General features: G+C 60.1%; 1 protein-coding gene across 39 annotated transcripts in view; it reads left to right on the top strand.

Annotated features, from left to right (window-relative positions):
* Positions 1–12,370, top strand: part of LOC105493668 (nuclear receptor corepressor 2) — a 240,074-nt gene that overhangs the window by 190,842 nt on the left and 36,862 nt on the right. For 22 of the 39 annotated variants that reach the window (XM_011761567.3, XM_071070825.1, XM_011761578.3 and 19 more), the window contains 3 exons: positions 953–1,541; positions 9,853–10,120; positions 11,678–11,849. In XM_011761567.3, the coding sequence (XP_011759869.2) occupies positions 953–1,541; positions 9,853–10,120; positions 11,678–11,849 (1,029 nt within the window). The remainder of the gene's footprint in view (positions 1–952; positions 1,542–9,852; positions 10,121–11,677; positions 11,850–12,370) is intronic. The other 17 variants (XM_071070837.1, XM_071070832.1, XM_071070836.1 and 14 more) reach the window with 3 other exon arrangements.

The raw sequence follows: 12,370 nt of genomic DNA on the forward strand, positions 1-12,370 counted from the left end.
GGGGCTAGAGAGCCAGGATTGCGGCTGGGGTCTCCTCGCCATCCTTGGGTACATGCTTTCCTCCTGCCACTCCGTCAACACAGGCCACTCTCCTGCTGCGTAAAACCCATGCCAAGGCCGTTGATGTGGGCTGTGCCCCGGGGGCCCTGTGCACGCACTGGCCTCATTGTCCACTGTGCCTGGGCCCCTGTGCACGCACTGGCCTCATTGTCCACTGTGCCCGGGCCCCTGTGCACGCACTGGCCTCACTGTCCACTGTGCCCGGGCCCCTGTGCACGCACTGGCCTCACTGTCCACTGTGCCCCGGGGGCCCTGTGCACGCACTGGCCTCATTGTCCACTGTGCCCAGGGCCCCTGCACACACACTTGCCCGTTCTGCACTGTCATGTGATGATGATGGTGGCGATGATGGTGCAGCATCAGGCAGTCACCAGGCAACTGCCCTTGCCATCACAATCGCCGGCTTCTCTGCCCTGTGAGATGGGAACTGTTGTTCTCCCATTCTACAGATGGGAAAACTGAGGCCCAAGAGGTAACCTGAGTTTCCCATGGCACACAGCCAGTGCGGGGCAGAGCTGGGGTTAGAGCTCAGATGAGAACACGGAGACCCCCCAGAACGAAGGCCTTTGCCCATGCCCGCCCTCAGGCTGGCTCCATCTGTCGGGGGTGCTGACCACCAGGAGGTCCTGGGGTTGGGAATTAACCAGGTTATGCCAGCAGGGTCAGTTCGGGAGAAAGGCGGCCAGGGGAGGGCAGCAGCTGTGGGTAGAGGCCTGGCCAGGGGCTTTGTCTCAGGGGTGGGGCTCCAGGCAGGGGCCCAGGTGTATAGGAGCCTCAGGGCTGTTTTGGTGTCAGGCAACAGAACGGCCTCATCCCGAGGGTCAGGGCCACGCATCTCTCCTGGAGTCCCCCCAGACCCTGCTCATCCCCTCTTCCTTCTTGCCCTGCACAGCCACTGTCAACAACAGCTCAGACACCGAGAGCATCCCCTCCCCTCGCACTGAGGCCGCCAAGGACACAGGGCAGAATGGGCCCCAGCCCCCAGCCACCCAGAGCACCGATGGGGCACCCCCGGAGCCACCCACCCCGCCGCCAGAGGACATCCCGGCCCCCACTGAGCCCACCCCTGCCTCTGAAGCCACCGGACCCCCTACGCCCCCACCAGCACCCCCATCGCCTTCTGTACCCCCTCCTGTGGTCCCCAAGGAGGAGAAGGAGGAGGAGGCCGCAGCGGTGTCCCCAGTGGAGGAGGGGGAGGAGCAGAAGCCCCCCGCGGCTGAGGAGCTGGCAGTGGACACAGGGAAGGCCGAGGAGCCCATCAAGAGCGAGTGCACGGAGCAAGCCGAGGAGGGGCCGGCCAAGGGCAAGGATGCGGAGGCCTCTGAGGCCACGGCCGAGGGAGCACTCAAGGCAGAGAAGAAGGAGGGCGGGAGCGGCAGGGCCACCACAGCCAAGGGCTCGGGCGCCCCCCAGGACAGCGACTCCAGTGCCACCTGCAGTGCAGATGAGGTGGATGAGCCTGAGGGCGGCGACAAGACCCGGTGAGTGGGCGCCAGGCAGCCCTAACCTTGGCTTTTGTCTGCAGACACTGAGCGGCGACTACCTACTTAGACAGCCGCACCCGGTGTGGCTCTGCCTGCTTTGGGGGAGCCCGAGGTGTGGTTAGGGAGGCAGACTTGGAGTAGAGTCCAGGAATGGGAGATGCAGGCTGGGAGGGGGCGGAGGTGTGGCCGGGAGCATCTCCCCAGGAGGTGACATCCAAGCTGAGACCCGGACAGAGGAGGCAGCCCTGGGCAGCACCAGGGAGAGAGTGTGCCAGGCAGCCTGCTCACTTCCTAGGGCCGCCCTTACAAGGTAGCTCAAGCCAGGTGGCTTGAAACAAATACAGTCCTGGAGACCAGGAGCTCGGGGGCACCGTGAGGCCGGGCCACACCCTGTGAGCCTCTTGGCAGATCAATCCCGCCTCTTCCAGCTCCTGGCTGCTGCTGGCAGTCGTGGTTGCCAGCACACCACTCCGTCTTTGCCTCTGCCGTCGCATGACCTTTGCCCTGTGCATCTCTATGTCCACATTTTCTTCTTCTGAGGACAGCAGGCATTGGATGAGCAGCTGCCCTAATCTAGTCCAGCTTCATCTTAACTTGATTATATCAGCAAACAGCCTGTTTCCAAATAAGGTTACATTCACAGAGACCCTGGGTTGGGACTTGAACGTACCTTCTTTCGGGGGGACACAGTTCTACCCTCAACGTGGTGGGAACAGCAAGTGTGAAGGCCCGAGGTGGGAATGAGCTTGGTGGATTCAGGTGTCGAAGGGTGGAGCGAGTGGCTCAGGGAGGGGGGCAGCCTTGCAGAATGGGGAGCAGCTCTCACAGGGTTGGGGGCGCTGAGTCGCACCCTGGCAGGTGAGGGCTGCATTTCTTCTCAGGGCAGTGAGAAGGCCTTTGCGAGCCTCTCCCAGAGAGCCAGATGTGATTTACCCATGAAACCATGTGGGGGATTTGCTGGGAGTGAGAGGCACAGTCAGGAGGCAGCTGCAGGTGCCCTGGGGCCGGGGATGGAGAGGCGAGTGTGGTGGCCATGGTGATGGGGAAAAACCACAGATTCAACATGTTTTTGGTGGTTCATCTCCTATCAGCCAAGGGTCCAGGGCTCGGGATCACAGGTGATCACCTTGGATCACCTTGGATCACAGGTGCAGCGGTTCCCCTTGCAAAAACCTCTCCAGCTGGGGTAGCCTGGAGGACCCCAGTGCCGTCTTGTTTGGGTGCCAATGTCTCTGATGTGTGTTCTTTCCTTTCTGGCCTCTGTCTTTGCTCCTGGCCTGGGTGACCCCACATCCCTGAGAATGCCGCCTTTTACCCATTTTCAGCACAGATGCTTTGGGCCTCAAGGCCTCCAGCCCAGAACCAAAAACGGCTACCCGAGTTAGGGCCGATCTTGGGTGGCAGAGGGCAGACCTGCAGAGACTGTGTCCCGCTCGCGTCTGGTTGGCTGGAGGAATTGTTTTCTGGTGGGGCAGGCGGGCCATTTTATTTTGACTGCACTGTGGTCTGTTTCCTCCCCTCCCAAGTCCCTTGGAATGGTCCTGGGCAGAGCGAGCGAGGGAGGAAAATCGGACCCGCAGGGTCATGTGGGGCCCTTGTCTCTGCTCTGGGGTTCACCCTGGGCCATGTTAAAGGGGGAAGTCCTAGGACATTCCCTAGGAACTGAGGTTCACCCAGATCTCTACAGGTTCCACAAAACAAAATCTCAGGGTCCCCGGGAACCACTGCTGACAGGAACCACGCCCATGTGTGTAAGAAGTGGATGGCCTGACCCTGAGCCTGTACTGAGCAAAGGCTTGGCCAGCGGGATTCTGAGGGTACCGAACTCCCCAGCTAATGGCCCGACAGTCTCAGCTTGGAAAACAGTGCTCACAGTGCGGCTGGGTCTGCCCTAGAGGCAGGCAGCCAGGACCTTTGTGCCTGGGAAGCGGGGTCAGGGCGGGACTCCCTATCCCGCTCCCACTGGCTGTGGGGACAGTCATGGAAACACATGTTTCTGCCTTCGAGGGGGAAGCGCTGAGGTCATGGGGCAGCCCCACTGATAAGCTGCCTCCTAGAGTCTGTGTTTTGGGTACATGTGGCTGGCCCCGGGCTGGGGAGCCGGGGGATCAGCTTGCATCCTGTCCGTCCCCAGAACACTCAGACTGGGCCTGAGGCCCCGCAGGGCACTTGCAGCCTCCCGTCCTCTCCCCTGCAACCCCACCCAGGGCGGTGTCCTCCCTCCCCAAGCTGCGCCTGGCGTGCGTCCACCCCTTGCCCAATGTCCAGCACACAGCCCCCGGGGTGCAGGAGTCCTCGGCTGGGAGTCAGGACACCTGGTTTGTCCCGCCCTGTGCGACTGGGCCCAGGCCCCCGCCCTTGGGGCCTGCCTTGCCCTCGCAGCGAATGAGGCTGGACTCTGGCCAGCCTGCTGACCTCGTCCTGGCCAGCAGCCTGCCACCCCTCCCTGTGCCGGCCACGACTGCGCAGGGCCGGGCGGCGCTGGAGGACGCCGACGAGATGCGTCAGAGTAGGCCCCGGCAGCCAGGGCCTCCCGGGAAGGGCTGGCGGGACGGGGCAGGCCCCCCAGGCGACCCCTGCTCCTGGCTGCCTGCCCAGGACTGTCCCTCCCGCCTGGCAGCCCCAGTGGGGGAGCTCTGCGTTCCTGGATGGATGCAAGATGACTCTCGTCTGGGCCCTCCCGGGTGACTTTGGGAGAAAGAAAATCACATGCTCCTTGGGCCCGCGGGCACCGTTGTCGAGGTGGCTCTGCCTGGGTGTTTTCTTGGCAGATAACCAGAGATAGTGGCTTTGATTGCAAAACCCCAAGCCTGCCTGCCCTCCCCTCTCTTATTCTTCAGAGAAGGTGTCTGGGTGCTTTTTGGCAGGGCCTGACCTTGTGAGTCCCCTCCCCCAAACCTCAGTTTTCTGTCTGTAAGGTGGGTGTGGATGGCTTATCGCAAGAATAACTCAGTTAATGCTGGGCCACAGTGGGTGCTCAGTGAGAGATTAGCTGCCCTCCTTTGGATCTGCTTTGGGACACCCCCCAAGAGGTCACCCCAAGAGAGGGCTGGAGTGCAGCTCTTTCAGCTGTCCCTATGGCATTTTGGAAGATCATAACAGCAGTTGCACCTTTGTTACTTTATTCTGCAAGTGACTGATGGCACCAGCGTGCACCAGGCGCCAGGGGTGCTGGAAACTGCGCAGACGAGGCCCTGACTTCGGGCACTTACATTCTAGTGAGGGCGTGGAGAAGGAAACCATTGTTTATGGGATAAGTGGGTGATGGGAAGATGGGGCATGGGGAGCGGGGGAGAGTGGGCTGGTCAGGCGGGGAGGGCCTCTGGGGAAGTGACATTGGAGGGCAATGAGAGCCTTAGTGTGAGGGACAGCCATACCCCTGGGAACCACCAGTGCAAAGGCCCTGTGGCCGCATGAGCGTATGTCCAGTGGACAGCAGAGAGGCCTATAGCAGGGAGTAGAGTGGAGTGAGCAGCCCCGGGAAGAGAGGGCGGAGAAGTCAGAGAGGTGGGCAGGCCCCATGGGTGGGAGTGACGGGTCAGGGTTTTATCTTGGGGCCTTGGAGAGGCAAGGGATGCCTGTTGACAAACCAGCCCTCCCTCTCCCTCCCAGCCCTAGGGTGGTGGCAAGGATTATCCCAGCTTGATGACCATGGGGAAACTGAGGCAAGGGCTGGGTGGAGAGGGGACGTACTGTTGCAGGCCCAGCATGTTCCTGATGAATGTCCCCAGGCCCTTGTTCCCCTTCTCGTGCCCGCCCCCTTCTCCCACCCTGGCCTTCCTGAGTGGGAAGGAAAATGACAGTGAGGAGAAGGTGGCCTGACCCACTCGGCCCCACGTGCTAGTCACCAGCATCCCCACGCCCACCCACGGACAGCCCTTGAAGCTCTCGTCTCCACTCTCCAGATTGAGAAACCGAGGCACAATTGGCTAAGTCTTACGGTCAAAGAGGGAATCCGAGCTTTTGCTCGCAACTGCCAGGTTGGGTAGGCAGGACGGAGCCACTCCCGGACACATGCTCCGTGCCAGGCCTTGAGAGTCCCCGCCCCACCCAGGCCTCCAGAAAGGAAAATGGAAGCGGCTGCCTTCCAAGAAAACAAAGAAGAGAGGCTGGGCGCGATGGCTCATGCCTGTAATCCCAGCACTGTGGGAAGCCAGGTGGGTGGATCATTTGAGGTCAAGAGTTCAAGACCAGCCTGACCAACACGGTGAAAGCCCGTCTCCGCTAAAATACAAAAAAATTAGCCAGGTATGGTGTCACGTGCCTGTAATCCCAGGTACTAGGGAGGCTGAGGCAGGAGGATCACTTGAGCCCAGGAAGCAGAGCTTGCTGTGAGCCAAGATTGTGCCACTGCACTCCAGCCTAGGCAACAGAGCAAGACTCCATCTCCAAAAAAATAAATAAATAAATAAAATGAAGGAGAGAGAGTGGAGGGTGGAGAGAGCCAGCCGGGAGGGCCTCTGGAGGCGCGCTTCTCCAGCACGGCTACGGGACAAGGGGCGGTCGGATGGGCCCTGAGCTCTGAGCGTTTTCCACCTTCCTCCTCCACTGTTGGCAGCTGCTCTCTGGGGGCTTAGGACTCTCGTTCTCCTCGAGGACTTGAACCCAGCCCTTGTGTTGACTGTGGCCTTCTTTACCCATGAGAGAGCTCTGGCTGGGATCAGAAGGCCTCTTGTAAACTGTAAAGTGCCACCTCTATGACCACAGTCCCCACTTGCTCTGGGGGCTCAAGAAAGAGGGATCTGGGCCTCTGTGTGCCCCCCAGAGGGTGCCTGCTGAGAGCTTCTGGGCAGCAGCCCCTGCCCCCCCCGCCCCCTGCCAGTCTGACTGCCCACCCCCTACTAGGTGAGGGGCCACAGGGAAACCAAGGCACAGGGAGCTCTCAGGCCCCACACAGAAAGCCCGAGCTCTCGGGCAGATTGCATGGACAGTGGCGCCTCATGTTTTGTGTGTGTTATACAGTCATATTTTTTATCTCTATAGAATTATCTTTACACATATACAAAAGTTTGCATTTCAACCTTAAAATTTGTATTTTATTGTTTTTCTATTTGTACACACATAAAAATACTATTTTTACCGTTCATAGAGAAAATACAGCTGATACATCAAACCCTTTATTTTATGGCTAGCATGTAGTCTTCATTTCATTTTGTAACAGTGTAATTAAGATATCATTCATATACCATACATTGCACCATTTAAAGCGTATCGTTTAGGCCAGGCGCAGTGGTGCACACCTGCAGTCCTAGCCCTTTCAGTGGCTAAGGCAGAAGGATAGCTTGAGCCCCGGAGTTCAAGACCAGCATTGGCAACATAGAGAGACCTCGTCTCTACAAAAAAAAAGAAAAAAAAAAAAATGCAGAAATCAATCAGGCATGATGATGTGTGCCTTTAGTCTCAGCAATTCCAGAGGCTGAGGTGAGAAGACTGCCTGAGCCCGGGATGTCGAGGCTGCAGTGAGACTGCACCAGTGCACCCCAGCCTGGGTGACATAGCAAGACCCTGTCTCAAAAAAAAAATGTGTATCATTTAGCTTTTCTTAGTATATTCAGTGTTATACTAAGAAAGAAACCCTATGCCCATCCTAGTCACCCCCATTCTCCCTTCTGCCAGCCCCAGCACCCACTCATCTCCTTTCTCTCTGGATGGATTGGCCCATTCTGGAATTTTCACAGGAACGGAGTCTCACCAGAGGCCTTCTGTGACTGGCTTGTTTCATGCACATCGTGTCTTCAGGGTCCACCCACGTCATAGCCCGTGTCAGAGCCTCATGCCTTTTGATGGCCACGTGTTCCGTTGTGCGGACAGGGCACGCTTTGTCTCCCCGTTCATCTGTTGGTGGATGTCGGCTTGTCTCTGCCTTCTGTTGTGGGCTGTGCGGTGCTGCCGTGATGGGCGCGCACAGGTTTCTGCGTAGATGTTTTCTCTCATTTGCCTGGTGTGTGCCTAGGAGTGGAGCTGCTGGGTTTAGGGCAATGAGGACTCACCACCCTCTTTCCAAAGTGGCTGTGGCATTCTGTTTTAAATTTAAGCTTGCAAGTGCGAGCTGGTTGAAACGGATGGCAGTAGATAAACCTGGGGGAAGGGACATGGGGGTGGCGGCAGTTGAAGCCGCAGGCGGAGTATGCTGGGATGGGTGACTACCATCTGTGTTTGAACCTGGGTCAGGGTGCCTTGTCCTGAGGATGGCGGGGAGGGCACGGCTGGGCCCAGGTCCAGGGAGCGAGGCAGGGCAGCGGCCAAAGGAGAGGCTTTAGGTGGTCCTGGGAGATCACACAGGGTCTAGACAGGTGGAGGGAGGGGAGAGAGGAGAGTGGGCCGGTGGTGGGGGCGGTGGAGGTGCATGCAGAAGTCAGGGTGACCTTCCTCGTCTGGCCCCCGCCTGGGCGCCGTGGGCAGCCTCAGCAGGCGTCACCGAGTCTGTGTCTGCTCTCCCCGCTCAGCTGAGCGTGTGGCAGATGCGGGCAGCAGGCTGGTTCCTGCAGGACAGGCTGGTCACATGCCGGTGGCCCCAGGGTCCTGCTATGGCAGACAGTGGAGAGAGGACTGCTGGCAGAGGCCTCAGCACCCTGGGCATGGGCCCTGCTCATCTGCAGGAAGGAGGTGGGTGCTTCTGGGCACCTGGCATCCCGCACTGGCAGCTGAGTGCTGAGGTGGTGTGAGCTGTGTCCCCGTTGTCACAGCTCTCACCTCGAGGCCAGTAGGCTGTGGCTTACGGTCTGCACAGGATGTCGTCACTGTGGTCACGGCACAGAGTAGAGGCTGTGCCGACAGGACCTGCTGGCTTCTTGCACCCAGAAGTTTTGCCTTCTGACTGAATTCCAGGCCCGTGTCTGCTGCCCTCACGCCTGCCGTGTGATCATTTCACTAGCTCAGAAGACCTAGGACACAGACTGGGTTCTGCATTGCCTCCAAATACCCCCAAACGCAGGCCAGGCCGCCTCCATACCCCCGAACGCAGGCCAGGCTGCTTCCGTACCCCCAAACGCAGGCCAGGCTGCTTCCGTACCCCCAAACGCAGGCCAGGCTGCTTCCGTACCCTCAAACGCAGGCCAGGCTGCTTCCGTACCCCCAAATGCAGGCCAGGCCGCCTTCATACCCGCAAACACAGTCCAGGCCGCTTCTGTACCCCCGAACGCAGGCCAGGCCGCCTCCATACCTGCAAACGCAGTCCAGGCTCCCTCCAAATACCCCTAAACTCAGGCTGGGCTGCCTCCATACCCGCAAACGCAAGCCGGGCCACCTCCATACACCCAAATACAGGCCAGGCTGCTTTATGCCCAGCAAATGCAGGTTGTAGGAGGGAGTCAAGAACTGGGCAGCCCCGGGCAGCCGCACTGGGCAGGTGAAGGGTTCTCAGGCTGGAGCAGATCCAGTTCCTGCCCTCGGAGACCTCATGCCAACTGGGGAGCCAGATAGGCAGGTGTTGTGCCCAGTGTTGTGGCCTTGGAAATCCTGGAAGGCTTCCTGAAGGAAGCAGCACCCACTGAGCAGCTTGGGAGCCACACCTCAATGCAGGCTCTGCTAGGCACCATGTGCCCTGTGTCAGCCTCTGGTTGTGCATCTCAGTAGCAGACAGAGGAAGGAACTGTCACTGTGGCTGACTGGTAGACAGTGGGCATGCCCTGCCTACCCCTCCACACAAAGCCTGTGGCCTGGGCCCTTGTTTTCATGTCCTTGTCCTTCATGGATAGTGTGTGGTAGAGATTCCAGGAAGTAGGTGCGGCTCCCCCACTCCTGCCTCTGTAACCGGAGCTCATTCGGCTCCATGCCCACTGTCCTGCCCTGGCACCCGAGCCTCTCAGATTCGAGTGATGAGGAATCTCTTGGTGAATCTCTTCATTACTCTGTCCCTGAATCGGGCTGATTCTTTGACTTTCTGGCAGCTTCTGGAGGGCCACGTGTGGTGTGGGCCCCAGGTCGGGCTTCTCTGGGATTTTCCTTGCCTGGGGCTGTCTTTGGGGATGTTTGATCCCAGCCTGGGCCTCTAGCATTGTCCGGCTGGCCTCTCAGCCAGGGTGGGGAGGCTGGCTTGGCCCCTGATGAGGCCTGCAAGAACCAGGGGAGTGAGTGAGGAGGCACCTGCCTGCCCACTTGTGCCTCCCCTCCCCTGGCCCCAAACCTTGGTCTGTTTCCCCAAGAAAACGGTTGACATTGTCTGGGTGACCTGCACGTCACCTCGCGTCTCAGGGCCTTAGCCTCGTCCCCAGGGCTTGAGACAGGAGAGGCCGTCAAAACCCAGCAGCCCCCCACCTGGGAGAGTCCGGCTGCCGGCCCCCGGCTGATGATGCTCGTGTCCCCACAGGCTGCTGTCCCCAAGGCCCAGCCTCCTCACCCCGACTGGCGACCCCCGGGCCAACGCCTCGCCCCAGAAGCCACTGGACCTGAAGCAGCTGAAGCAGCGAGCGGCTGCCATCCCCCCCATCGTGAGTGCCCACCCCCAGAGCCCCGCAGAGTCCACCCTGACCTTGACTTTCCCGTTCATCGAGACAGAGAATCCCACGGGTGGGAGCGCGCACCTGCAGCCCAGCTCATCTGCTGCTGTTTCCTGGAGAAGCCCCCGTGGAGATGAGGTGGGAACAGCTGGGGAAGCTGGCAGGCGCACTGGATGGGGCTCCCGGTGAAGGCGGGGACTGGCAGCCTACTGCCTCCCCGCTTTCACCCTGCAGCACCCTCGAACCCCCACATTAGATACTGGGTCATGGGGAGGCAGGAGCTTCCCCCACCCACTCAGCTGTAGCAACAACTTGGCCAGGGAAGGGTGGGGCTTACCCGTTCTGACCCTGGGGCCCTCTGGGAACACCCCCCTGGAAGGTTCTCTCAGCTGGGTGGGTGGGCCCGTGGAGGTGCCTTCTCCAGGGAAGTGAGTCCGGGCTTCCCAGATGCAACTGGGGATTCCGAGCTAAAAGAAGCTGAGCTGACCAGGCTGGTGGTCCCTCGGGGCTTTGAGTGATGGGCTCAGGGCGTGCCAGGCTGCACCGCCCAGTCCCCCAAGGCCCACAGAGTCCTGTTGCTCAGTCCTGGCTTCCCTGAGACCCAGAGGATTTGGGTCCACGGAAGGAGCTGGAGGAGAGGGTAACGGCAGGCTCCAGCCTCCTGTCCACCACCAGGCTGCTGAGCCAGGCTTTTTGGGAGGTGGGTTCCCCCTGTCCACTGCTGGGCAGCTGGGCTAGGCTTTCTGGGGAGGTGGGCCCCCCTGTTTACTACCAGGCAGCTAGGCCAGGCTTTTTGGGAGGTGGGCCCCCCTGTTTACTACCAGGCAGCTAGGCCAGGCTTTTTGGGAGGTGGGCTCCCCCTGTCCACCGCTGGGCAGCTGGGCTAGGCTTTCTGGGGAGGTGGGTCCCCCTGTTTACCACCAGGCAGCTGGGCCAGGCTTTCTGGGAGGTGGGCTCCCCCTGTTCACTACCAGGCAGCTAGGCCAGGCTTTTTGGGAGGTGGGCTCCCCCTGTTCACCACCAGGCAACTAGGCCAGGCTTTTTGGGAGGTGGGCTCCCCCTGTTCACCACCAGGCAGCTAGGCCAGGCTTTTTGGGAGGTGGGCTCCCCCTGTTTACTACCAGGCAGCTAGGCCAGGCTTTTTGGGAGGTGGGCCCCCCTGTTTACTACCAGGCAGCTAGGCCAGGCTTTTTGGGAGGTGGGCTCCCCCTGTCCACCGCTGGGCAGCTGGGCTAGGCTTTCTGGGGAGGTGGGCCCCCCTGTTCACCACCAGGCAGCTGGGCCAGGCTTTTTGGGAGGTGGGCTCCCCCTGTTCACCACCAGGCAGCTAGGCCAGGCTTTTTGGGAGGTGGGCTCCCCTGTCCGCCACCGGGCAGCTGGGCCAGGCTTTCTGGGGAAGTGGGCTCTCCCTGTCCATCACCAGGCAGCTGGGCCAGGTTCTGGGAGGTGGGTCCCCATGTCCATCACCGGGCAGCTGGGCCAGGCTTTCTGGGAGGTGGGGCCAGGCTTTTTGGGAGGTGGGCTCCCCAATGTGCTCTGTGCTAAGACCTCCCCTTCTTGCCCCACTTGGGACCTTGAGCATGTCACTGGCTTTCCCAGGCCTTGGTTTCCAGGCTGGTCACGTGCATGTCTCTCCCTGACCCTGTCACCGTCGGACACCCTCTGTGGATGCTCACTTCTGCCTGCTTCCCTCAGCAGGTCACCAAAGTCCATGAACCCCCCCGGGAGGATGCAGCTCCCACTAAGCCAGCTCCCCCCGCCCCACCACCGCCACAGCACTTGCAGCCGGAGAGCGACGCCCCTCAGCAGCCTGGCAGCAGCCCCCGGGGCAAGAGCAGGAGCCCGGCGCCCGCCGCCGACAAGGAGGGTGAGTCCACATCAGTGGCTGAGGGGGGCTGGGGCAGCAGGGGACTGATGGACAAGGGATGTTTTTGTGTCCAGAGCAGCTGCTGCAACCCCCACGGCCACAGTGACAGGGAAAGCAAAATAAACGAATGGAACAGTTGAGCAGGCGGAGGCAGTTGGGAATGGTAGGGACTGCGGCAAATTGGAGAACTCATGTTTTCTCTGAAATGGGCATGTATTGGCCTTGGCCAAGAGTAACCCTGTGGCAAATCATGCCTGGGGTGGTTCTTCCAGCAAAGCCAGAAATCCATCTTCTTATGTGAAATCCCCCTGGTTTCTCAACACAGACAACTTCTCAAAATTTTCAAAAGCATTGTGAATACACAAAAACGTGTCTGCAGCCCAGCCTCTGATTTGGTGTGAATCAGTCCACGCAGGAGCTTCTCGAATCACAGATGGGGCCCAGCACCTGGCTGGCAGCAGCTCTGGGGCCTGGACAGGAAGGGCTGCCCTCCCCAGCTGGCATTCTGACCTTGCTCCAGG

This window comes from Macaca nemestrina, chromosome 10 (assembly GCF_043159975.1).
Source record: "Macaca nemestrina isolate mMacNem1 chromosome 10, mMacNem.hap1, whole genome shotgun sequence".
Taxonomy (NCBI): Eukaryota; Metazoa; Chordata; class Mammalia; order Primates; family Cercopithecidae; genus Macaca; species Macaca nemestrina.